General features: G+C 40.2%; 1 protein-coding gene across 13 annotated transcripts in view; it reads left to right on the plus strand.

Annotated features, from left to right (window-relative positions):
* Positions 1-26,737, plus strand: part of AGAP1 (ArfGAP with GTPase domain, ankyrin repeat and PH domain 1) — a 600,162-nt gene that overhangs the window by 112,098 nt on the left and 461,327 nt on the right. For 9 of the 13 annotated variants that reach the window (XM_067548642.1, XM_067548644.1, XM_067548646.1 and 6 more), the window contains exon 1: positions 14,724-16,211. The exons of the other annotated variants lie outside the window; for them this stretch is intronic. In XM_067548642.1, coding sequence (XP_067404743.1) covers positions 15,155-16,211 — 1,057 coding nt within the window. In that variant the 5' untranslated portion in view covers positions 14,724-15,154. Of the gene's footprint in view, positions 1-14,723; positions 16,212-26,737 lie in introns of those variants that run through there. 13 annotated transcript variants of the gene reach the window in all.

Below are 26,737 nucleotides of genomic sequence, written 5' to 3' on the forward strand. Positions count from 1 at the left end.
TACCTAATGGTTTGGTCTAAAACCCTTTCAGGTTTCAAGTAAAATGCTTTGTTTCCTTGCTAATATTAAATGGAAATATAAGAATATTTCAGTTAGTATAGAAATTATTATGGTTGACTGATAACTATTAAAACTTGAGCCAGATTACCAAAAGTTTTTGGCAACCAACAACTCCCATGGAAAAATGGAAGCTGAATAGTTGTGAAAATCAATTCAGTTGTGGGCTGAGCACTGCTAAAAACAGCCTCAAATTCAGAGTTTAAATTGCGCTAAGTTTGACCTGACACAATCTTTCTTGAAGACCAAAGCAAGACGCTTTCTTTTGTGCACTGTAGCTCACTAGTAGTACATATGTTGTGATAACTTGATTACATACACTTGGGAGGTGCCTCCCTGTAGAGATCTGCAAAGCTACTTCATTATCCACCTTCAAATCCTCCTTTGCCAGGGTGCTTACAAAAAAATTGACGATGACTTGACAGTGGTTAGGCTAGTGGTGGTGTGCTGAGGCCAGGGCCTGTCATATTAACTAATATCGGCTCATTGGTTCCTTGTACTCACCAGTCTATCCATTTGTCTTACACATGCTCGTTGGGACAGGGACAGTCTCTTTTTGTTTCATTTGTACAGCACTAGCACAGTAGGGGCCTTGTCCATGCCTAGGGCTCCTAGGTGCCAAAGTAATACAAATAATATGCATATTATAAATACAGTTGAGATCTTTCTAACTACATATCCATATGAAATACATGATGGTGTGGTATAGAGGTAGAGGCATTACTGATATGAGCTTGACAACGAACACTGCTTGCCACTTGTGAGTTACCAAGGTAAGCCCTAATGAGCCTCTGAGGCAGTGTCTATGCTACAATAGTGTAGTTGCAGCATTGCAGCTATGCCTTAGTGTGGAATAGATGGAAGGGGTTTTTCTGTCAATGTAGGTATCCATCTTCCATTGACCTGATTTCAAAGTGTAGACTAGGCCTGAGTCAGTTCATAGCAATCAGTGTTTTGTCGTATGCAATACAGGCTTTAGAATAGTTAAAAACCTGCCCCGAAGCATTTTGATTGCTAGAGAAGTCTGTCACACTTCGTTAGTTTAAGATAGGTTTCACACATAGTTAGAAAATACTGCTGCACAAGATCAAGTTTTATATGGTAAAATGCACATTTTTACTACAGTGCCTGCCTCAATTTCACTTTTACAAAGAGCTGTTGACAGCAGAATGTGGTCAGAATTCAGTTTCAGTAGCTTTCTCGTCTGTTTCTCAAGTCCATATCCATTGTATTTCAGAACGGTTAAATAAACAGAAAACCTTCATCTTTTCATGCTAATTTGTTCACAGTTCTCCTATACTTCGACAGCTAAAGTTTTAAAAACTAATGTGGCTAACTTTACAGGCTTTTACAGTCATTCCTGAAGTCTCTCAAATATAAGATCACGAAAGCATTTTGGGAGACAATTGGTTTACAAATGTGTTTAACCCAAGCCTTTCAGATAATTTATTAATAAAATGCAGTAATTACAGGGTTAGAGTCTGAGCCCAGTCACATCACAGTCAAGGGTGCCAGAAGGACTGCAAAAATGTGGGGAGGAAAGGGGACAAACCAGTTAACAATGCCACTCACCCAAATTTTGGCACAACTCCCTCTCTCATGTCATTGGGGAAGGAGCTCTGCTTTTATATTACCCCGCTCTCAGTTAGGGGTCAATCCCTTGTTGCACCCATCCTGAGTTCAGATTCTCAAAAGTGTGAGGGGGAGGCATGGTCCCCTGTTTAAAAAGCGGGGTAATGGCTCTTTGGCCCCTATTTCCCAGTGCCCATGATCAAGATCTATTGTTGTAATGTATTGAACGGCATGTTTTTGTGTGTTTAGTACAAAGTCATAGGAGGCTTAACACAGCAGATGTGATTTTTTAAAATAATAGACAATTATTTATGCTGGACTGTAATTGATTACTGACCAGATAAGTTTCATGCAGAGATGGCATTCTTTCTAAAATTCTAACTAAGATGTCCTGTAAGAAGCTTTTCTCTTCATTAATATTCAGTTGGGGAGCATGGATGTCTTTTGTTTAGTAGTAAACGCTATTGTTCTGTAAATCCATACATGCTTATAGATAAAAGCATTCATGTGCTTTCTCACATTTTCTTAACTCTCATTACATGCATATTAGTGTGTACAAAATGTATGAATTCAAAAATTTGCTAAGCATAAGAACAACTTAATTCTACTTAATAGGTTTGAAGTGAACTTACTTGCTGTACATTTTAAACTAAACAATGTCTTAAGGTTTTCTCATTCATGTTCACATATCTGTTTGTTTAATAGATATAGCTACTGCCACAAAACACACTTTTCTGCGCTGCGTGCTGTTCTCTTCCTAAATCAGTAAAGGAAAGTTTAAAAATGGAAGCTTTCAGAACAGCACCTTTTCATTCACATCATCTTCTGGGTTCACCTGGAGAATTAGGACATTTTATTTTAAATGTTTTAATTGATTTTTAAAGGAGAAACAGTTAAACATGGCAATGAATTCTACCTAGGCTTCATGCAGATCTTCAGTGTGACTTAAAGCATTCAGGCATGAGTGGTTTTCCATATTAATTAAAAATTCACAAACTTCCATTTTATTCTTCATACTATATATAGAATGTTTAAATGCTCCTAGCTTAAGATGGCTTTCTTCCAGTTTAGAATATTTTGTTCGTTTCCCATGGGGTTATGGCAGCAATACACTAGTGGTATGTTAAAATCACAAAAATGATCTCCGCTAAAGAGGTGACCTGTTGAAACAAAATCATGGACATGTTAGCTTCTAGGTTCCTGAGAAATATTAATATGTTGTTTATTGTAGCACTGTGTGTAATGTGTGAAGCTTGCAATTCCTTCAGTAACTCAGCCAGAGGCTTTGAGTCTATTACTGGAGTGGATGGGCAAGGATCTGTGCAGGAGGTTAGACTAGATCAGTGATTCCCAACCTTTTTGAGTGAAAGTCACACTGGTTAACACTAGGTAAAACATGCATCCCCCAGCCCTGCCCCCTTACTAGCCATAAACACTTATAACCCCTATAAACACATATAATGATAAAAATAACACTAAATTACATGAAGAAGAAGAAGAAATTACTCTAACCTGAGTAAGAAGCTAAGCCTTCCCTGACGCAGCCGCCACTGCACGCCCTCATGTACTGTCCCTCATGGACTGAGGGTAATAGAGGTGGGTCCTAGCTCCAGGCCCCCACAGGCTGGGGCTGCTCCTCTCCAGCTGGGTATCTGGCCTGTGTGTGTGTGTGTGTGGTGGTGGGTGTGGGAGTGTGGTGGTGGGTGTGGGGGTGGGTAGGCTGCTCCTCCACTCCAACTAGTATGGAGCTCAAGGCTGCTGCGCTCAGTGTGGAGCTAGGAGGGCTAAATGACCTCAATATTACTAAAGTCTCACGGACCCCCTGTAACCTTTGGTGCCCCCCCCCCAGGGGGTCTCGTCTCCCAGGTTGGGAACCTTTGAACTAGATGATCTTGATGGTCCATTCTGACCTTAAAGTCTGAGTAACCGTTCCCAGCTGTTAATTTGTAGACCACCTATTTCATGTGTTTTTTTCTCCTCTTCCTTGTGGAGACTGCCTTACTTGAACAAACAGCAGTAATGTACAAAATGGGAAAACTAATTTCTAGTGTCTTCAAAATGTGCTATTCAGTATCCAAAAGATCTAGGGAGGTAACATGGAGTAAGGTAAACTTAAATGCTGTAAGAGTTAATTAGGTGGTGTCTAAACCTTAATTTATGTAATGATTTATTTAATAATTTAGTTAATTATTAAATCTACCAAATAGCATTATGCAGCCAGGTGTTGGGATAGGACACTTAGGCCACGGCAAGAGCACCTATAACCTAACCTCTGAACTTTATTGTTTCATGTTTTAATTCTTTTTCAACTTACTGTTGACTGGATTGTTCTCTTAGTGGACTTTTTTTGTATTAGATACATAGAATTCATTTTGTGATTAAAACCTTTATTCACATTTTAAAATAAAAATAAAAGTTTATGCATGATTTTTCATATTTCTACATGTTATTTTACTTGGATAGGCTGCTGCCTTCAGCTGCTGCACGTCTTCCAATATGAAAAATGATAGGCTTTCTTTTAAAAATTCATTGCAGTGAGAAATTCTCATACAAATCTCTTCCTTTTAAGATTCCTTTAAGATTAAATATCTAGTGAGAAGACATCCTTAAGGCTAGCTTATTGTTTCAGTGTAGACTTGACTGCAGCCAGGATGTTGTTGGCTGATGAGGAACAGAAAGATGAATAGACAATGTGTTAATCATGCTGGTTCCAGGAGCCTGACAACAAAAATCAAAAGGCTGCTGGTGCAGAAGAACATTTAAGATTTCCCTCTTCTGTTTCCTTGAAAAGAAACTGTTTGTGGTTCCATTCTTTAAATAAACATTAGATGGTATGTCTTCATCAGCCATCAAAATTAAAAATTTAACTATGTAAATCCATTACCTGTCAAACTCCTTCGTAGCTCTTGCCCTTAATAGAGATTGTTTAAAGAAAACTTGCGGTCAAATACTTGACTTGCACCTATATAACGCTAAGCTGTCATAATTGTTTGTGACTTTATTCTCATAACTGGTTATGACTTATTAAACAGGAGAATGAAGGAGGAAGTGGAATATATGAGCATTTCTTACAAGTAGGGTGACCAAATATCCTGATTTTATAGGGACAGTCCTGATGTTTGGGGTTTTGTCTTATATATTATTACTCCACATCCCGTCCCAATTTTTCACACTTGGATCTAGTCACCCTACTTACAAGGCAATAGCTTAATTAAGGGAATGAGCCTTAGTATGAAGTACATGGCTAACAATTAAATTATTATTAAAATTAAATTATTGAGGACAGCCATTGTTTGAAGTTCAAAAGCACTTGTATCTTGAAAAGGAAACATTAGAATTGTTTAATTTCTTAGATTTGTATTACACTAAATTATGTTTTTCCAGCTAAGAGCTTTGGATAAAAATAAAGATTTAGGATGCCTAGCTAGCTAAGTTTTTATCTTTCATAAATTAAATTGTGATTACAGGAGATATCATATTTATCAGTTTTTATTTTCATTGGGCATTTTTGCTCTTCCTGGTTTTAGATTTATAATGGGACTAACGTAGTTAATTTGCCAAATGTAAATGTGGTGATCCAGGACCTTCCTACCTGAGACATTGCCCCTGCCTGTGTAATCAGTAGAGGCATGTTTACTACAGCCTCCTGGTTTAGACAGGAGAAGTGATTTGCTGATAGGGCATTTTGTATAAATGACTTTTACTTCTGCACTCATACTGCAAAGACCGTTTTGTTTTCCGAAACATTTAAGGAGCGTGAGGATGAGTAGAATTTATCTTTCCAATACAGAAAATCAGAAATAACTAGTGAGGTGATGTGGCAAACGTTGGTTGTTCGTTGGTAGCCATTATATTATGTATATTGGATTTGGTTTGGGATTCCTTAATTTAATCTTTTGCTAACAAAAGAATTGCCTAGAGTGAATTGAGGCTTTACTTAATGGACTGTTGCATAGTGGCACAAGAGCACAGATCAGTGATTTAATGCAAAACCCTGTGGCTGGATAGACCTTGGGTTTAGATTCTGGACTGCCATTATCCTCCAGCACGATATTATTCTCAACCAGATGCCTTCCTTATTCCTTGATTGCACATTGATCTATAGTGACAAACAACAGATGGAAAGCAGTTTGTCTTTATTTCTAGATAAAGAAAGTGAAATCACATCTCATTTTATAGAATTGAACTGTTCTGGTGACCTAATTTCCCTTCGTCCCGCAAAGGAAGTTTGCTTCAGGAGGCTCCTGGGGTGATACTTGGCCCCTACAGTTTAACCTGTAGTATGTTAACTGTACCACAATATACATAGCATTAAAACTGTGATACATGCTAACAAAATCAAGGAAGTTCATTGTAGAGCATTAAAATGGTTGGATCTCTTCAAGTACAAAAGCAAAACAGAGGCATGTAAAGAAAATTGCACCCTAAGAGTTCTACTCACTGCCTAAAAAACTGTATCCATCTTGAAAAAGGTAAAAATCTAAAAGAAATAAAATAGTTGTAGGTATAGAAAAGTAATACTTTTGCTATATGCATATATTAACTTAGAAACTTAATAATCAGCTTCAAGCCTAAGAAATGCGTGAGAAAGAAAAGAAGGGGGGGCTAATAGATAAAGAAGAAGTTGAAGGCCGAACAGACATCAAGCGCCTGGATACAGATAAAGGGCAAACCACAAGATGTAGAAATCAACATCTACCCCCCTTCCTGCTTTTGCTAAGGCTATGTGCCAACCTAGGTTAATTGACGGGCCCAGTGGTCGGGAGTTGTCTTCCTTGAAAGGAAAACCCTTGACTAAACAATCCCGTTAATTAAAGGTCAAAAAGGCACCTTAAAAGACGCATGCGTAATGAGGTGTTAGAATATTATCGCACACCCTGCATAGAAAATTGGTTCATTAGCATGAACATGGAATGACGTTTGTATAAAAAAGACCATGTATGTAGTAGGCGGTCGCGAAAGGTGTAAAGCTTTTAGTACCCAGCCAATGGGGAACGAAGGGAGGGATTCTTTCGGCCGGGATAGAAAATATATACTGCTGAATAATAAAGGAGGGGCGCGCCTTTCAGAATAGATTTTTGTTCTGGAGTTGTGCCCAGCTTTGCAAACCTGTTAAAGAAATAAAAGTAGTTTTTTTTTACTCTTTACCTGTATCCGATGTTCTTTATCAAACCCTTTTAGTCAAAGGTATTTCTTACAATCTAAAACAAGGACTCACTACAACACAACAGAACCATAACTATGTACAACGCTGCACAATGTATAGATCTCTGTAATTTTTCAAATGCCAAGAAGGGAGGAATGGAACGTGCCATGCTTTCAACATGTATATAATGGAAAGTAGTGATATGCCATTTCTACAAGGATTAACATTATTAACAGTGTTGAAATTTTCAAGTGTTGTAAAAAACTTATTTTCATTTTTGTTATGATTATAACTTGATTGTTACAGGATTTCAAAGCTAGATCAAAAGTGCTGTAATATACTGTGCATTTGCTTAAGGAAGAGAGTTTAATCTTCATACAACTCCATTAAAGATGAGCATTAGATGTGCTACTTGATGTCTTTAATTTTTAGTTACTCCTTAGCTGTAATGATCCTGTGTTGTCAAAAGATCCAAAGGAATGTCATAATGAGGACTATCCAAATGTTATAAAACATACTTGCCTTGGAGAATTGCCCTCCTGGGCATTTGTCTGGTTCCACTTTCGTGCTGATAGCTTTCAGAAAAGAATTAGAGGGAAGATTGAGATTGAATAATAGAGATATGCAGTTGCTCTTCACCAAATAGTTGCTGAACCAACAAGAGGTGATGGCATTTTAGATTTGGTATTGGTGAGTAGTGAGGACCTGGTAGAAGAACTGGTTGTAGAGGACAACGTTGGTTAGAGCAATTATGAGCTAATTCAGTTTAAACTAAATGGAAAAATAAACAGAAGTAGATCTGCAACAAGGGTCTTTGATTTCAAAAGGGCTTAACTTCAAAAAATAAAAGGAATGAGTTAAGGAAGTGGACTGCATTGAAGAACTCAAGCATCTGCATGTGGAGGAGGCTTGGAATTACTTTGACTTAAAGTTGCAGAAGCTGTCTGAAGCCTACATCCCAAACAAGGAAAAAATTGTGGGGAAGGGTTGCAGATCAAGCTTCATGAGCAAGCATCTCAAACAGGAGACTGAGAAAGCAGAAAGCCTACAAGGAAGGGGAGATGGGATGGATCGACAAGGAAAGCTACCTCTTGGAGGTCAGAAAATGTAGGGTTAATGTGAGACCTGCCAAAACCCAAGCAGAGTTGGATCTTGCAAAGGGAATAAAAATTAATAGTAAAAGGTTCTATAGTCATATAAATAAGAAAACCAGGGAAGAAGTGGGACATTGAGGATGGGATGCAGATTAACAATAATCTAGGCATGGCCCAACACCTAAACACATACTTTTGCCTCACTTATTAATGAGGCTAATGGAGAGTTTAGGGGTAGTGGGCAGGGTGGTTAATGGGAATGAGGATATAGAGGTAGAAATTACCATCTCCAAGGTGGAAGCCAAACTCAAACATCTTAATGAGACTACATTTGGGGGGCTGGAATAATCTCCAACCAAAAATATTAAAAGAATTTGCATGTGAAATTGCAAGCCCAATAGTTAGGATTTTTAATCAATCTCTGTAAACTTGGGGGTTGCACCCTATGACTAGAGTATTGCTAGTCCTGTTTTTAAAAAGAGAGGGAGGGGGAGAAAGAGAGCTGAAAAACTTCAGGCCTGTTAGTTTGGCCTCAGTTGTATGCAAGTTCTTGGAACAAATTTTGAAAGAGAAAGTAGTTAAGGACATAGAGGTTAATGGTAATCAGAATAAAATATGACATAGTGTTACAAAAGGTAGATCATGCCAGACCAATCTGATCTCCTTCTTTGAGAAAATAACTGATTTTTTAGACAAAAGAAATGCAGTAGATCTAATGTACCCGGATTTCAGTAAGGCATTTGATACAGTTCCACATGGGAAATTATTAGTTATATTGGAGAAAATGGGGATTAATGAAAAAGATTGAAAGGTGGATGAAGAACTGGTTAAAGGGGAGACCGCAGTGGGTCATACTGAAAGGGGAACTGTCAGGCTTAAGGGAGGTTACTAGTGGAGTTCCTCAGGGATTGCTCTTGGGTCCTGTCTTATCTTTATTACTGACCTTGGCATAAAAACTGGGAGTGCGCAAATAAAATTTGCAGATGACGCAAAGTTGGGAGGAATGGGCAATGCAGAGAAGAATCAGAATATCCTATGAGAAGATCTGAATGACCTTGAAAACTGGAGTAATAGAAATGGGATAAACTTCAATAGTGCAAAGTGCAGGGTCATGCATTTAGGGATTAACAGCTGTTTTTGCTATAAACTGGGGATATATCAATGGGAAGTGACAGATATGGAGAAAGACCTGCATGTATTGATTGATCACAGGATGACTGTGAGCTGCCAATGTGATGTGGCTGTGGAGGTATTTACATCAGGACCTCATCTGGAATACTGTGTGCAATTCTGGTCTCAAATGTTTAAGAAAGATACATTCAAACTGGAACAAGTGCAGAGAAGGCCTAGTAGGATGATGCGAGGAATGGAAAACCTACTTTATGAGAGAAGATTTAAGGATCTTGACTTGAATAACCTAACCAAATGAAGACTGGGAGGAGATATGATTATCCCTTGTATGTCTATATAGAGAGCAAACACCAGAGAGGGAGAGGAGTTATTTAAGTGCTAGTGTTAACAAATGGATATAAACTAGCCATCAACAAGTTTAAGCTTAAAATTAGGTAAAGGTTTCTAACCATCAGGGGACTGAAGTTCTGGAACAGCCTCCCAAGGGGAGCAGTGGGGTCAAAAAACTCTTAACTGGCTACAAGACTGAGCTTGATAAGTTAATGGAGGGGATGATATCAACAGCCGGTGATGGGACACTAGATGGGGAGGTTGAGTTACTACAGAGGACTCTTTTCCAGGTGTCTGGCCTGTGGTTCTTGCCCACATGCTCAGGGTCTTACTGATAGCTGTATATGGGGTCAGGAAGGAATTTTCCCATGGTCAGCTTGGCAGAGACTCTTGGGGAGTATGAGAAGGTTGCCTTCTTCTGCAGCGAGGACCACAGGTCACTTGCAAGGTTAAACTAGAGTAGATGGTGGATTCTCTGTAACTTGAAGTCTTTAAAGCATGATTTGAGGACTTCAGTAACTCAGCCAAAGGTTAGGGGTCTATTACTAGAGTGAAAGTGTGAGGTTCTGTGGCGTGCAGTGTGCATGAAGTCAGTAGATGATCATGATGGTCGCTTCTGACCTTAAAGTCTGAGAGTCTGAGTCTATGTATAAATGCTGATCAGGAAATAAACTGCTACTAACTTTATTCTTGGTAATTTCTCGTTTTGCTTGAAATGCAGTGTGTTGTGTTTTTCAGGGTTTCCTTTTGTCACCTGGTTTTCCCTTTAATAGGTTTGGGCATGCAACCCATACAGGCACTCATTGTTGGGCAGCTTGTCAGATAAGCTGGGCATTTCTAGCTGCAGATTTAACAGGGCACATAGTGATGTTTGCCTTTGTGTCTGAAGGCTGCTTAGAGCCTTTACTTTACAATGCTGTATTGCCAAAGGGGTGTGGCTTTTGCACTGTTAAAGAAACAAATGACAAATCTTTAAAAGCAATCTCTAACTAGCTTGTGACTTACAAGTGGGAATTTTTGAATGATTGCAATCTGCTGGATGGCTTTCTAGAAGAGGTGTTAGGACACAACTCAGTGCAGAGAAAGAATCTCTGCTAGGAGATTCAAATTGGTGTGGGAGTCTGCCCACCCAGAGTTCCTTTCAGAATGAAAGATTAAATGATCTAAAACACAATCCGCTGCTGACTTGAAATGTATTTGTTGGTATTTGCTATACTCTTTCTGGGCTGTTAAATGAGAAAATAGGCTGGCTGTCAGCCTTTAAAAGAGTAAATTGTCATAATTGTTGTTAAGGGATACTTGCAGGAGCATTTTTAATCCTCCCCAGAAGCTCAAATGGAAAAGAGTAAAGGCCAAGTTAAAAATAATTTGACCCAAGATGCTGAGGAAGTTAAACATAGTTCTAGAAACAGTTTGTATCGGTAGCAGTGGCCACTAACAATAGTCATTTCTAAAAGTATTTCATGTTTTGGCCATTTTGCTATTGATGTTAAATGTTCAAAAAGGGAAGTGTGCCGGAGGCATATATTCAGCAGTGATTTAAAACTAAACTCAATAGTGTGCCTCAGAATGGGAGCCTGATGACACTGGCTAGAGGCATGCACATTGAGGATAAATAGAAGGCAAAATCTTCATACTGTTAGGCTGAGCTAGTTGAGGCCTGACCTGCTGTGTTCTTGTTCTAAGCCTCTCCTCTGCAGTATGGTTTGAATATAAAGTTAGAATTCAGGCAAATGTAATGAGTTGTTGCCTCAGTCTAATCTTATAGTAAAGTAACTTGGGTTGTGCAGCTAAATATTGTGCAGCTAAAACCCTTTTAAAAATAGTTGTTTAAACAGACGCAATACTGGAGTAATTGACAAGTAGCATATAAAGGATGTTTCATAAATTAATATGTAATAAAAGCCCATTGATATCTACCTATAATATAGCTAGCAAAATTTCTTGTATAACTAATTGTGTGTGTTAACATTTTAAGGCATCATTGCAGTTTATTTTGCAGAAAATGTTAGCTGTTTGTCCTTGAGGAGCTGAAGGAGACCTGTTGTATCACTGAGTCTGCACTCCTTCAAGTATAAGATAAAGCAGGCTATCTTTATGATAGAACATGTAGCCAACATAATTCTGATATTGGAAGGGGAGATCTATGATTAAGCAGGCAGACTTGGTCTTAGATATCTTAATTCAATTCTTGGCTGTGACCGAGATTTCCTGTGTGGCTCTAGACAAAACAATCTCTGCCACAGTTCCCCACCTGTGAAATAAGGATAAATTTTCCTGTCCCATAGGGAGATACATTTTTCAGTATTTCCGTTGTGCTCAGATGTTAAATTGATGAGGCTGTAGAAGTACCTTCATGAACTGCCCTTGATCTTGACCAACAGGACAAAAGAAATGGTGCGTTATTTATCAGATATAAATATATATGAAATATTTAACTTGTTTTACAGTATTCTTTCATTTGAAAGAATTCCTTGGAGGGAAAGTGGATCCTTTAGCAAACAATATTTTCATGGTTTTTCTTGCATTTAGTATGTACAGTGCCTTTGACATATTACTCTTTGGCTGAATGACACTTATTTAGACTTCATGCGAGTTGTGTACAGCAGTTTTTTATAATTGTAGGTATGCATTCTAAAACTAAATGTGACATTTACAAAGTTGTGTTCTTGCTATGATATTCTTATAGTACATTGTTAGGATGAAATATCTGTGTATTCAAGAATGCTCCAGGGAAGTTGGTAATGACATGGGTAAGTCCTTTGTTATGTTATGTAAGTCAGTTATGGAAGGGAATAACGACAGCCATTTAAATGACTGCAAACTTGGTTGTATTAAGAGAAGTCTTATTTCAATTGCAGGATGGTAAATAATGCATGACTAGTCAGCCTGAACAGCAGATGAGTCCATCCACCACTGGTGGTTTCTTTGGAAGGGATTGTGTTTGTTGTATGAAGAATGGTATCTGAACTATTCTTCAATGTATGTACTTTCATAAATTATGAAGATTCTAAACAAACCCACAAGAGTAAAGCTTATTTGACTGAAATAGGATAAATTCTATGGGAACAAAATCCAAAACCTGTCTACATTTTTCCAAGCAGGGTAATTAAATGTTTACACTGACAAGAGCTTTTCACATGTGCCCTCCTTTTGCATTGGGACCTACTACTTTGTGTGGTGGGGAGAAGGAGTGGGACTTGTGACTAGATGGTAGAAATATACAGTCAGGAGGGGCTGTAGCTACTGTATTTTAGCTGAAAAGAATAGTGTCTCTAAAGAGAGGCTGAAAGAACACTTGCAGACTATTCGTTTGTGCTTAAAAGTGGTTCCACTGAAGATGCAGTCATCTGAAGCAGACAAAAATGGATTCTTCCACACTGTAGTAAGAAGTCTACTTCCATGGTAAGGCGCACTGGAAACTCTGGAATGGAGTGTTTTGAAATAATTTACAATAGTCAATGACACTGAACGTTAAAATGTCTTAGTATTAGGTTGTATGCGGTGGTGTTGTAGCTGTCTTGGTGCCAGGATATTGGAGACACAAGGTGGGTAAGGTAATATAAGCTGTGTAAACTTTAAACTGAAAGCTGCTTTCTCACCAACAGAAATTGGTCCAATATAAAATATTACCTCACCCACCTTGTCTCTCTCAAGCATTAGGTTAACATTTTGTGAAAGTGTATTCTAGTGAAAGTATTGTGTGCTTTCATAAGACTCAGGACTACATCCATTCTGAAAAGCTAGAAATATTATAGTCTGGAAATACTAAAAATTTTACCATAATAGTTAACGATATAGTGGAATGAAAAGATTAGATGTGCTGTAACTTTTTTGCACTAAGACATTGCACATGAGCAATTAGGGAAGAAGTGGCATTTTCAATATCCTGAAAAACTTGATACAGACTTCAAAACCCTTACTCTGGGGAGTGCAGGTGCAAACTTACATGCAGAAAAGATGGGAGAAATTGTGAATATTTGGGTTTTTTAAATCAGAGTGCGTGCGTTCGTTTGTCTGAAGTGTATACACTTACTCTCCTGGCAGCAAAATGAGCTGTAAAACATAGTGAATCATAATGTTACGAAAAGAAAGGTTAAATGGAGGGGCAGAGATGATTGACCTTAATTCACCCTATGGTGTTAAAGATACTTTGGGTTCCAACCAGTGAATGATCTAGTAGATGTTTTACAGTACAGGAGTCCAGTGGGGTAAATTACAAACACAGATAGCAGCTGTAATTCAGAATCCCCTTGTTTGAAGTTTAAGTACTGTGGGTGCAGGTGAGGTGGTTGTCCCAATACTAATGCAGTACTGAAATACGTGCATCTGGTCTCTCTTTTGATTTAATTTTGAAGAAGGCACAATGTGGGGGCTATCAGCTTTAAGGGTTTGATTTGCTTGCTTGATGTTAATAACATTTTCTTAGCTTCTCTAGCTTACTGTGTTTTTTTTCTAAATGTGGGTTGTGTGTGAAAGGTGCCAGATTTAACAGCACTGGAAAATGAATTCATTCGCTGTGGACCAGATAGGCCATGAGCACACCCTCTACTACACTGTTTTTTACTTGCCAGTGAGTTTCAGCCCTGAGCTGGAGACAACATCTACAGGGATAAGAATATATCTCATTCTGGATATCCATTCCATTTTTGTCATATTAGAGATGGTCCTGCATGCCAGTTAGGTCCCTTTATTATTCACTGAGAGTATGTGACAAACTCAACTTGCTTTATCAGCTGTCTTTGGGTAAAGTTTGTGTATACCCACTGACAAGGATGGGTTTAGAACTGGAGGCTACAAGGCCAAAGGCTGTATGTGCCACTGGGGATTCCAGTTTTTTCCCCCAAAAAAAGCCTGAATATATTGATATCAACAAGTGGAGGAGGAGGTGTGAGACTTTTGTGGGGTAATCAGATGAGTGTCGTCACTTTTGAAGCATTGATCTGGCTGGGGCAAGGACACAGTGTGTTCTCTCTCTCCTTTTGGATCACCTTTCCATTAAAAAAAAAAAAAAAAAAGCCCTAGCGGCTGTGCACTGGGCGTGTCTGGGTTTAGTCTAGTAACAGCGGAGATGAGCAGGAATCCAGTCCAGCCTTTCAGTGCTGCCGCCGCCGCTGCGCTCTGTCTCCGCACACGGTGGCCGATCTGCTGTTCCCGAGGCCGGCAGGGAGAGTCGGTGGTTCGCTGCTTGCGGTTGGCGGGGATGTTTGGCGGGGGGGTCGGGTTACTCTGACCCTCTGCAGCTGGCGGCGGCGGGCGTTTTCGTTTGAAACTGCATCTCCCTCTCCTCCTCCTTTCGGGTCAGTTGATACAGCAGCCTTCCTCCGGCCCGCTTTTCCTTGCCGGGTGAGGAGGCGACAGGAAGCCAGCGGTTCCCGCGGCAGAAAGGACGCCCGAGATGCCAATGTGCAGCCCCCTGTAAACAATGAAATTGCAGGCGGCTGCTTCTGCTCCGGTCCCGGGGCTCGCGAAGCCTGCCGCTACTGAGCGATGCGCTGCGGGGTCAGCGGGAGGAAGCTGCAGGCACTCACCCCATGGATTATTTTAAGGGGGGGTGGGAGGGAGCTGAGAGCGCTGGTGGCCGAGCCGACGGATGCCGAACGCTCATGGGGAGAGCTGCGCTAGCGGTGCCGAGGAGGGGCGCGGAGCGGCTCTGCTGGGGGATGTGAACCCCCCACGCAGGGATTTAGCTGTGGGGGCGCTGCCGCGCCGCGCCGCGGTTTGTGTGGCCGTGCCGAGAAGGAGCGCTGGTCGGGGCGGTCGCGGAGCCTGAGCATGGTTCGGCTGGTGGCGGCCGCCTGACTGGAGGAGCGGGGCGGGAGCCATGTACCTCTTGGACAGCAGCGAGCCCCCCTGCGCCGCCTCCCCCGAGAGGATGCAGCGGGGCACCCCCCAGAGGAAAACTGTCTACCGCATCTCGGTGACCATGGTGAAGAAGGAGCTGCTGGCGGCGGAGGGCAGCGGCGGCCCCGGCCTGGAGCCGCTTCGCCCCCGACGGCGGGGAGAGAGCCAGCCGGCGGGATCTGCCAGCCTGCCTCGGGCCGGGCTGCTGCTGGAGGAGGCGGACGAGGAGAGTGAGGAGCGGCCGCCCAGCCCCTGCGGCTTCCGCACCTTCAGGACCCTCAGCACCGGGCAGCTGGAGCTGGGCCGGCTGCAGGTGGCCAGGCGCGCGGGGCGCCGCTTCCCTCCCGCCGCCCGCGCGTGGCATGGGAGCAGCCTTTCCCCGCCGGCTCCTGCCGGGGACCCGGGCCCGCCTGCGGCCGCAGCAGCTCTCTGCGGACAGGACGCGGGACCCGAGGAGAGCTCCGCACGCCTCCCCGCGGAGGCTGAGCAGGGACTGGGGGAGCCGGGCCGGCTGCGGCGGAGCTTCAGCTTCCGGCACTGGAGCGGCGGCGAGCTGGTGCGGGCCCTCTCCCGGGACAAGCGCCACAGCAGTTCGGGCTGTCTGGCCCCGCCGCCCGGGCCTGCGGGCTTCCCACCGCCCGCCTGCGCCGAGCTACCGCCGCCCGGCGCCGACAAGCGCAACACTCTGGACGTGGGCGAGGTGCTGAGCAAGGCGGAGCCGCTGTCGGAGCTGGAGCGCTGGGAGCGCGGCAAGAGCAAGAACCGCACCCTGGATAACAGCGATCTGCAGCGGCTCTCCGAGCGCCTGGGCCGGGCCAGCCCCCCGAGCAGCGCTGCCTCCCACGAGCACAGGCTGCTCCGTTTCTTCAGCGGCATCTTCACCCGCAGAGGCGGCACCTCCACCCCCTTCGGGAGCCCCGGTGGCCGGTCCCCTAGGAGCAGCTTCTCCAGGCCCAGGGGCTACTTCAGTAGCCTCAGGAGACCCACCGCGGATGTGCAGTCCAGCAGCGAGAGCATCAGCGGGTCCCCACACAAAGGTGCCCTTTCTTGTCTGTCGTGGAGCTGGAGGCGGGGATGTGCCTGGGTGTTGGAATGGAGGGTGAATAGCACTCCTCTGATGGGGAGACAGTGAATTCAGTGGATCTCCTGCTGCTCGTGTAAACACTGATTCCTTAGCTACATCCTCTACAATACACAGTGTTAAGCGGTGCCTGCAGCCTTCTTGCTCAGGTGCAAGCGCTAACCCCTATGATGAGGGGAGATTGCATAACGAGTGGGGAAGCACCTTCCTGTAGCTTTTTTTTTTTTACTGCTAGGAGAGCTGAATGTGACACACGTGCAGCTTGTTCATTATATAAGGGGGAATATAGGGTGTCTGTGTTGTTTTTTTTATATAGGTTTTCAGACTGGACAGAGGTAAATAGTGGTGTCCCCCAGACATCTGTGTTGTTCAGCATACTCATACATGATCTGGAAAAAGGGGTAAACAGTGAGGTGGCAAAATTTTGCAGATGATACAAAACTACTCAAGACAGTTAAATTCAAAGCAGACTGTGAAGAGTTACAAAAGGATCTCACAAGACTGGGTGACTGAGCAACAAAATGGCAGAAGAAATTCATTGTTGATAAATGCAAAGTAATGCACGTTGGGGAAAACATAATCCCAACTATACATATACATTGATGGGGTCTAAATTAGCAGTTACCTGTAAAGAAAGGGATCTTGGAGTCACTGTGGATAGTCCTTAGAAAACATCCACGCAGTGTGCAGCAGCAGTCAAAAAAAGCTAAGAGAATGTTGGGAATCATTGGGAAAGGGATAGATAACGTGACAGAAAATATCATATTGCCTCTATATAAATCCATGGTACGCCCACATCTTGAATGCTGCATGCAGATCTGGTCGTTCCATCTCAAAAAACATATATTGGAATTGGAAAAAGTATAGAAAAGGGCAACTAAAATGAATAGGGGTATGGAAAAGCTTCCATATGAGGTGAGATAAATAAGAGTGGGACTTTGCAGCTTGGAAAAAAGATGACTAAGGGGGGATATGATGAAGGTCTACAAAATCATGACTGGTGTGGAGTAATGTTTACTCCTCAAGCAGTAGGGGTCACCAAATGAAATTAATAGGCAGCAGGTTTAAAACAAGCAAAAGGAAGTATTCACACAATGCACAATCAACCTGTGGAACTCTTTGCCAGAGGATATTGTGAAGGCCAACACTATAACAGGATTCAAAAAAAGAACTAGGTAAGTTTGTGGAAGATAGGTCTATCAGTGGCTATTAGGTAGAATGGACAAGGATGCAAAACCATGCTCTGAAGTGTCCCTAGACTCTGTCCCGTTTAATGATTACCTGTTCGGTACATTCCCTCTGAAGCACCTGACACTGGCCACTGTCGGAAGACAGGATACTGGGCTAGATGGGCTATTGGTCTGACCCAGTGTGGCTGTTTTTTTCTTATGTTTTTCTGGTTAGTAGGTCGCTCAGTGTTCTATAATAGTATTGTGTACATCTGATTTCTGAAAGATACCTGATGAATAGTAACCCCTGGTTTAGAATCCTTTTTATCAGTTGGAGTATTAGAGAAACTGTTAAGTCTGTTCTAGAATACTTCCAATATTGGTGCATCTATTTTAACAATTTGATAGTGAGGACGGGCAAAGTATCTGTGGTTGTCAATAGATGGCTGGTGAAGCTAAAATCATGCAAATCAGGGCCGTTTTAAGACCTTTGTAGGCCCTAGGCACACTTGCCTTCGTAGGCCCCCCGACCGAAATAACTAATTTGATTTTAAGCTATTAATAAATAATTTTTTGTTTTTATTTAAAAAACTATATATAAAACTTTTTTTCGTGGGCCCTGAAAGTTTCGTAGGCCCTAGGCACTGTGCTATTGTGCCTAATGAGTAATATGGCCCTGATGCAAATAACAGCTTTGTGAAATATTGCTTTTACACATTGCAAGTAAATTAGAGCTGGCAGTAGTTAAGTATTAAAAACTTACCTAGAAAATAACAGGGAGAATTTATGGGGCTCATTGCTGTTAATCTTTTTGGACTACAAAAGTAAACTAACTTCAAAATTAAATTCATGGAAAGTGAATAGAATAATTGAGACAAATTACCCACATTGAAAGCAATTTGTAAAGCCATCTTTTTAAACCTGGCCTGGATGAAGCCCTCTACTCAAAAAAAGAAATGTTAAAAATCAACCTGAAATTAAGTTATGGAGCTTCATTGTTAAAATATGATTTTTTTCCCCTTCTTCCCAGTAATACTGTTTTCTGGATATTTAATAGGTAATTATAGTTAATGCTTTCATATTAAATCTATATCAGCCTCTAGACTAAACATTTTCCTAAGAAGTTTTAAAAACAAAAAGGTTTATGGACAAGTAATAGCTTACTAATAAAGTACTTGCAGTAACAAAGGTTTTTTTTTTTTTTTCTTCGCATGTGCAATAGAAAATATTTCCAGAGCGTATACAGGTGTTCTTTTATTTTCAAGAAGTAATAATACTATAGCTTTTCATCCTTAGCAAAGTGTTGCAGATCTAGTGATGCAACAGTTCAGGTGCAAATAACTACTCTATTTCTTAGATTGTAGGCATCATTATAGCAAAGTTGTAATGTATGCTACTAATAACTTAATGCATAAGAACAGTACATTAATCAAGTATTAAATATGTCCATGTAGGATTGCAGCAAACCCTACCGGAACTTGTGGTCTGACCTCTGTACATTTTAAAGTAACCACAACAAAAAATTAATTTATTTCACACAGCTGTTGGTATTTGCCTCATGCCAATGTGCTTAGAATGTAATTTATATTATTCTCACAGTACAGAGATGTATAGGGAAAGTACAGCATTCTTATATTGGGGTAAATAAGTGAGGAGGAAGGGAAGCTTTCATCCATCTTATAAAGAGGTTTATGTAGTGTTGGTTAAGCAAAAAATATTTCCCATCAGATTTTCTCCAAATTCAAATAACCTAACTCGTCAGTGCAACCCTTAATGTGGGTTAATTCTTACCCTACAGTTTGTTTTACTGTACTATATATCATAATACAGTTATGTCATGTGCTGCTTACTGTATAAGTCCCATTTTTGTAGGTTGGAGTGCCTGTTTTCGGCTCTGGAGGGTAGGTGTGTGGGTGTATTTTTTTTAAATTCAGAAGAATCTTAATTTTGTTTTTCCTCCAACGGTAACTCCATCCTCCTCCAGAAAAGCATATTTGGTTTCAGTGCTGTTTTTTGTTCGTGTTTTTTTCTTTTTTGTTGTTCTTACTACCAGAAAAATACTTATTTCCAAAAACCACATTAATTTACTCTTCAATTTAGGCTGGTGCTTCTGGGTATAATGCCAAGAAATTCAGATCTAACTCATTTTGTCCTTTACTCACCCTGTTTGTTTTTACGTACTGCTAGGGCTTTGGAGCTGTCTTGTCAAAGAAGTTCCAGTATATAAACAGAATGTGGTCAGATAAGAGAGTAGTGGCAGTCCTTAACTCTGCAGGCTTTGTCTCCTGACAGTTTATCTCTGATCCTTAATGAACCTTTACATTTTGCTGCTTTCAGTTTTTAGTTGATACCAGAAATTATATTTTAGTTCTTTGAGGTGTTATGGGACTCAGGAGTGAGCTGCAACAAACACCACAAGGAACAGTGTATGCAGGAAGGTGTGTTACCTCATTTTCTTTTTTCTTTTTTTTTATAGAGAGGACCTGATTGTGAAAAAGAAACTGTTATTAAAGCAACTTCAGTATCATGTAATTAAACTTCTTATGAGTCTTACTTGGTTTGCAGAGTTAGTATTTCTAATTTTGGTAGACATGCATAGATCTTTTTTAGTTCATATTTTTACATGTACATCTAAAAAGCTGAACCTAAACAATGGAGTGTGTAAGGCATGTATAATGAGTAAGAAAATAGATAAGATTCCACACCAGTGTAAGGAAGGGGAAATAGGTACCTATCATTCAGTGTTTATTGAATGAATGATTTGTTTATGTGGGTTTTGTTTTGAAATTGGCTCCTTTTATTATTAGAGCTTTTCTCCAGGTAGTATGTGTTTGACTAGCAACCTCAAATTTCTAAAACTTCTGAAGCGATAGAAGGATGGAAAAGCATTTTAAAGCAAAATTACTTTCCAAAATTAGGTAATACTTCACATAAGCGTTCTCCCAACTTTAAAAATTGAGTCTCCTTCAGGGAAACTAAACCAGTTGAGCTCCTTGCAAGCCCACCATATGCTGGTGAAGGTTTATGCAACTTCCATATCTCTGGTGATTTCTTTGCCTGGCTATCTTCCCCCTCCCCACCAGCTTTGGGAAATGCATGATTTGATACATTCTTTCCTTTCTTATATGCTTTGAACAATCTGAAATAGTTGATGTTGGCATTTAAAGAGTTATCGGTATCCTTAAAGTGGATGGTGCAATTCTCACCCCAGCTGTTTAGGCATAGAGCTCTAAAGCATAACATTTTTCAAAATCATTTAAGTTGCATTGAAAGTTAAGACTTATGCTCATAAATTACATCAGTGCTTTTGAAAAAAAATGTCCAGAGACTTAATTTTTTTTTTTTTTTTTTTAAAAGAGGTCTCTTTGCCCCCTGGACACTTATTTGCACTCCACATTTTGTGAAGCTTTGCTTTGCGTATTGAACTAGTCATTAGCTCACTCATGACTGGAATATAGGGAATGTTACACTTGCAATACAGTTTGCTTTATGATTTGCTTTATAACAATTGCACCGTATTACCCAGAATATATGGAATCCAAGCAATTCTAAAGCTTTCTCTCTAAGCCGTCTTTTTGTTAGAAGCTGATAACGTTAAAAAAATACCAGTGTAATTACTGACAGTGGAAATGTAACATATCCTTTTAAACTTTTGATTACCTTTTTTTTATCCGCACTGGAAGAAATTTAATGTTTTGAGCGGTAAAATGATTTAGGGACGACATCTTCCATCCGACGAAATGGGTTTCTGCCCATGGAAGCTTATGCCCAAATAAATTTCTTAGTCTTTAAGGTGCCACAGAATTCTCGCTGTTCAGTTAAAAACAGACTAACATGGCTACCTCTCTGGAACTCTTTTTAATGACAGTAATTGATGTTAACTTTTCCAATAAGTTGCAGTAAGTACTTTCTAAACTAGTTTTTCTCACAGGTTTTTTTGAGTGAGCCTCATGTTGTATTTGCATGTCTATCTTGCTTCAATTTCTAATATAAATTATTTGAAATCACAGTTGATGATAGAGAATGTTTGGAAAATGAAATAAAAACAACAAAGCCTTTGTCTATTTTACCCGTAATTTGTCAAGTTGAGGAAGTGGGGGAAAAAAAGCTGTATCTTAAAGCTGTTTCAGGAAACTTGCCAAGAAAAGGAACAAGAGTTTCTATTTTGAGACCTTTTTTTCTTGGATGAAATATTAGTTTTTCTGTTTCTTTTAACTAGTCCTAAAATCTTTGATGGATGACAAATAGAAGGAAGAAGACTTGTGAAATGATAAGGCTTACAGCAAAATCATAGATCAGTAGATCCCAACCTTTTTGGCTCAAGGTCCACAAGTATAATTTTTACAGCAGCTACTGCCCCCCTCCATCCCACCCCTCCCCCCACTGCAGCCAGAGGTAAGGAGTTCAAGGAGGAAGATTTCCCATCCCCCTGACTGCAGCAGGGAAACCTGTGCTCCATCTGGGTCCCTAGGCAGTAGCTCCCTTCTGCAGCCAGGGGGATGGGAGATCAATGCTTTCCTTCCTCTGGCTCCAGCAGGTACCCTAGTCCATACCCATGTAGAGCGCTTTGCTGTGTTCCCTGCTACAGCCACGGGGAGGGGAGTGCTGATCTCCTGTCCCCTTGACTGAGGAGCCTGCACCAGCAACACGCTCCACCTGGGTGCTTGGGTAGCAGCTCCCTTCTGCACCCAATGGGAGGGGAGCTGCGGGCCACTCTGAAAGACCCCATGGACCATGGGTTGGGAACCACTGTCATATATATGGTTTTTGTTTGCATACGCAAGTTGTGTTTTTGGTAATATTTAGGGAAAAAAACGTATTTATTTTCTAAAGTAAAACCACTATACTCCAGGGTTGAGGAAGCAACCAAGAAGGCAGGAGTGTGGCGCTGTAGAGATTTTGTACTGGAGCTGCTGATAAAGCAAATGACACTGAGATATTGAGATATAAATTATCCTTACAAACTTACCAGAAATTTCTCTGTAGGTCAGAGATGTTGGTGAATGTCACAGTACTCCACAGTTTTCACCATTAATTTTTCCTTTCATGCTCTGACACAGAAATCTCCTTATTTCCAAGAAGTTTGTATTGAATGACCCTTACTTTGAGCTAGGGTGCTTACATCTCAATTGTTTAGATCAGGGCCTAAAACACAATACCTGTTTAAAAATATATATTTTTTTTCCACAGTAATTTTCTAGTCAGTAAGGATTAGCTGGGTGTTTGAATTAGAGAATGGTCTTTGTCCAGACATTGTCATAATAAAATAAAATCCAGGAGATAAAGGGATTGTAATCATTTTAGGCATCAGCAGGAGTTAGGTAAGAGGTTTTATTTTTATTTATTGGGGAGGTTCTGTGTCAGGCAGAATGGATGCCAGCTGTACTGATACAGCAGATGATTAAAAACTGAACTGGTATTAAGGTCACTGGCTGAATTAGAGAGAAAGGGAAAGATTAATGTTTGTGCACTAGTCAAGTATACAGATGCCATCAGTGGTGGTTTTAGCATTTTCTGTTTAGACAAAAATCAAATTTTAATTTCTAAGGTTGCTCTATATTAACTTGACTGAAGTCAGTAGATAAATTAATGGCATTATGAGCAATGTAACTTTCTGCTTTGGGCCTCAGTCTTGACTGAACACTGAATACTACAGTAATACTACTGATAGGTAATTCTGCATGTTCGCTTATTGGCATTCTTTACCATCTTCCATCCTGCTCAAGCCAAGCACTGTTGACTAAATTAGTATCCTGTTTGCTGAAATCTGGCATCTTCTTGGCTTATGTACACGTCAGTTGTAATACGTGGCAGATCAAGAGAATTATGAAACTTACCTAGATGCGTAGAGCATTAGCCACTCAAGGTCTAGAGCATAAAACTACCCTCTTCCTTAACCCCCCCAACCATCATGCCCTGGCTTTTCTAGAGCTCAGCATCTGTGTCCGAGATATATAGCAGGTCCATTGCAGGGCATTGTTTTTCAGAGAAGTAATATATACTTGAGCAGCACTGGACACTTTTTCTGAGGCAAAACAATAGGGATCTAAAGTGCTGTAGATTACTGCTAATAGAGAACTTGAAACGTGTATGGTGCAGGCAACTTCAGTTCCTAAAAGAACGTAAGGTCTGTTTACACTAGAAAAGTGACCCATTATTGACAACTATTGGTTCATCCTTTCCCCCTTCAGCTGGTGGTATTGAAAACTGTTTAATTGCTACAGTTAATGGACATTTCACATTCATTGTTTGAGACCAAAATTTACTCTAATTCTGGTTTTAGGTAATCTGTTAGCAGTCCCAATTTTATAGGTAACTGTACAGTATTTGAGAAATAATCAGTATTATAGTTCTCACACCAATGATGCCGAATACAATATTTAGAAATTAACATGGAGCAGCTGACACTGGAACATTATTCTTCAGTTGTGTTCCTACTATCAGGTTTCCAAATAAGTGTTTTGTAGGGAGTGCAAATTAATTTCTGGTGCACTATGTACTTGTTTCATTTTTGATTTGAGTCAAATATAAAAAGCATTATCAAAGATTAGTAATCTACCAGTGTTGCCCTTTACAAAACTGTTAGGAATTTCTCTAGGCAACTACAGGAAACATACAGTATAGGGAGGTTTGTATGCCAAAAGAATCGAGAGTGGACTTTTTTGTATGTGAGCAAAAGAAAAGCCATTCAAAATTTGACTTGAAAAGCAGATATCTATTCTGTCTTAGAAAATATTGGACATAAAGTTGATAACTTGAAGGAACCTTAAAATAGACCATTAGCATGACTTGGTTCGAATATCTCCGATACCTGTACAATTATTTTGTTTGTTGTCAAGTAATTCCACAGTGTGTACAAAATAACTCAACATGTTTCTTGTAGCAAAATATCTAGCAAGGTTAATGTTATTGTGGTAATACATGGTATGCACTCTGGCTTTCAGAAGTTTCACTTGCTTCATTTCTCTTTAAATGCTCTGGCACAGTCTATTAATTTGTATGCAGGAGCTTTTCATTATTATTTTATTGGAGCTTGTGTGGTTGTGAATAAAATAGCATGATCAGGGGAAACATGTACATAGGACCTAATTTTTCATAGATTGCTTAACACCCACAACTCCATTTAAATTTAACAGGAGCTGTAAGTATTCAACCTTTAAAAATGAGGCCTGTGAGCTATGAAAGCACATTCAAGTTATGTAAGAAAATAATTGAGTTCTTTACTGCTACACATGAACATTCTAGTGAGAAAAGCAATAGGTGTACATAATACAATTGCATCTGATGACCAATATGAGGGTGAGTTTGAAATTCACGAGTAAGGGATGGTGCACTTAGTTTTTTAACTTTTTAAGTTTTCTGTAATTTATGAAAAGGAATTGTGGAGGATGCTTTTTAAGGATTAAAATCTTTATCAACTATTTATCAATAGTTCATGTAAAGTTACTTTGATGTAGAGGAGAGTACAGCTGGAGTACTGTGTCCAATTTTGGTCACCAACCTATAGAAAGGATGTAAAGAAACTGAAAAGGATCCAGAGGCAAGTGACAAAAGATGATCAAGGGGATGGAATGGAAGCCAAATGAGCAAAGTCTGAAGGAACACTGGGTATGTTTAGTTTGGAAAAGAGGAGATTGGGGGGGGGGGGGGGTATGTTAGTTGCCTGGTCTTCAGATACCTGAAAAGCTCCACAAAAAAGATGGAGGAAAGTTGTTCTCTTTTGTGACAGAGGGCAGGACAAGAGGCAATGGGTTCAAACTACAGCATAGCAGATTTAGATTAAATCTCGGGATAAGCTTCCTAACTGTAAGAACAGTAGGACAATGGAACAGACTGCCTTGGGCTTTTTCACTGGAGGTTTTCAAAAAGAGGCTGGATAGCCATCTGTCTTGCATGGTTTAGACACAACAAATCCTGCATCTTGGCAGGAGGTTTGACTAGATGACCCTTTTGGTCCCTTCTAACGGTATGATTCTAGAGTTACTGTAGTCATCAGAACAATGAGCATCATTATTCTAATTTGGAAGGAGGCTCTAAAGATTTGGTCTCCCCTTAATTACATAGGATGTACCTGGAGAAAATCTAAGCTTGAGAAACATTTTTATAGCATGATTGTTTTTTTCATGAGCTTTTAAAGACAAAGACTTAGGTTAGCTCACCTTAAAACAGATGATAAGCATAGCTGCTATTGCTAACTCTTTTTATACATGAAGATGCTGTTGAAATATCTTTAATTCCTAGAAATGTCTTTCAACTCCTTTATAATTGTATATTCCGGGTGGCAACCGATATCAACTCGTCTTTCTAAAAGGCAGACGTATCATACTTCCAGATGATTGGATAGTAAAAATTCATATGGGATGAACATTATGATACAGCAGAAAAATGCTGTAGTAAAATATTTATAATAATTCCTAGATTACACATATCTCAAATCCTGTATCTATGAAAGTTGAATTTTCCACCTTTCTACACAATCTTCATTTTATAAAATAATGTCAATGTTAAAATTTGTGTACTAGTTTCTAAGCCAAAATTTAACTCTTCAGCTGCTTGAGTTCTGAAAGCTTCAGTCAATGATGGACATTTTGGTTTTGGAGATAAGTTTATGGATGTGGCCTTTTTTCTCTGGAGCTGCAACAAACTAAGAATGCAGTCGTTTGGAGCTGAAATTAATCTAGCTCTTGTTACTGGCAGTTCGCGTGCAAGCTTCTTAGCATTTGATAGCTTATATGTAATTCTGTTTTAGATTCTTTTATTTTCCCTTTCAGGATTAGGGACACTTAAAGAGAGACGTGCCAAGTTTGGGGGACACACAAATTAAACTTTCTATCTGCAGTCCCATGACAGATTTCAAGCAAATGGTTATCTTTTCGGAAGTTTAAATGCTAATCTTTCTTGCAGCGTGACTGAAGTTGAGATGCAAGGCATCACAAGTGGAGAGCAGAAAGCACTGTGCTGGCTGCTACCAACTCCAGGGTTTCTGATTTGCTGTTCATGCAATGATAGCTTCAAAGTTCCATAGATATGTGCCGCTTGGTAGGTTTGTCCAATTAATTGGAGAAATAGCCAATTAATACTGTCCAGATTTCCAAAAATATTTCCCAGCAGTTGTTGCTTATCCAAATGGTCAAGAATTTGAAATTGCTAGGTAAAAGTACTTTGAGAAGAAGTGATTCTCATAACACTTATTGCTAGTTTTGGCTTCCTATTCTCACACTGATAACTATTGTGCTTATTCTAGCCATTAAGACAGGCAGATGCCACATATAAAATATTTCTTCTGATTTGATAGTCTCTCTCCTTACAGTAC

This window comes from Emydura macquarii, unplaced genomic scaffold (genome assembly GCF_026122565.2).
Source record: "Emydura macquarii macquarii isolate MOO-44397 ecotype Brisbane River unplaced genomic scaffold, CSIRO-AGI_Emac_v2 contig_1253, whole genome shotgun sequence".
NCBI lineage: Eukaryota > Metazoa > Chordata > Testudines > Chelidae > Emydura > Emydura macquarii.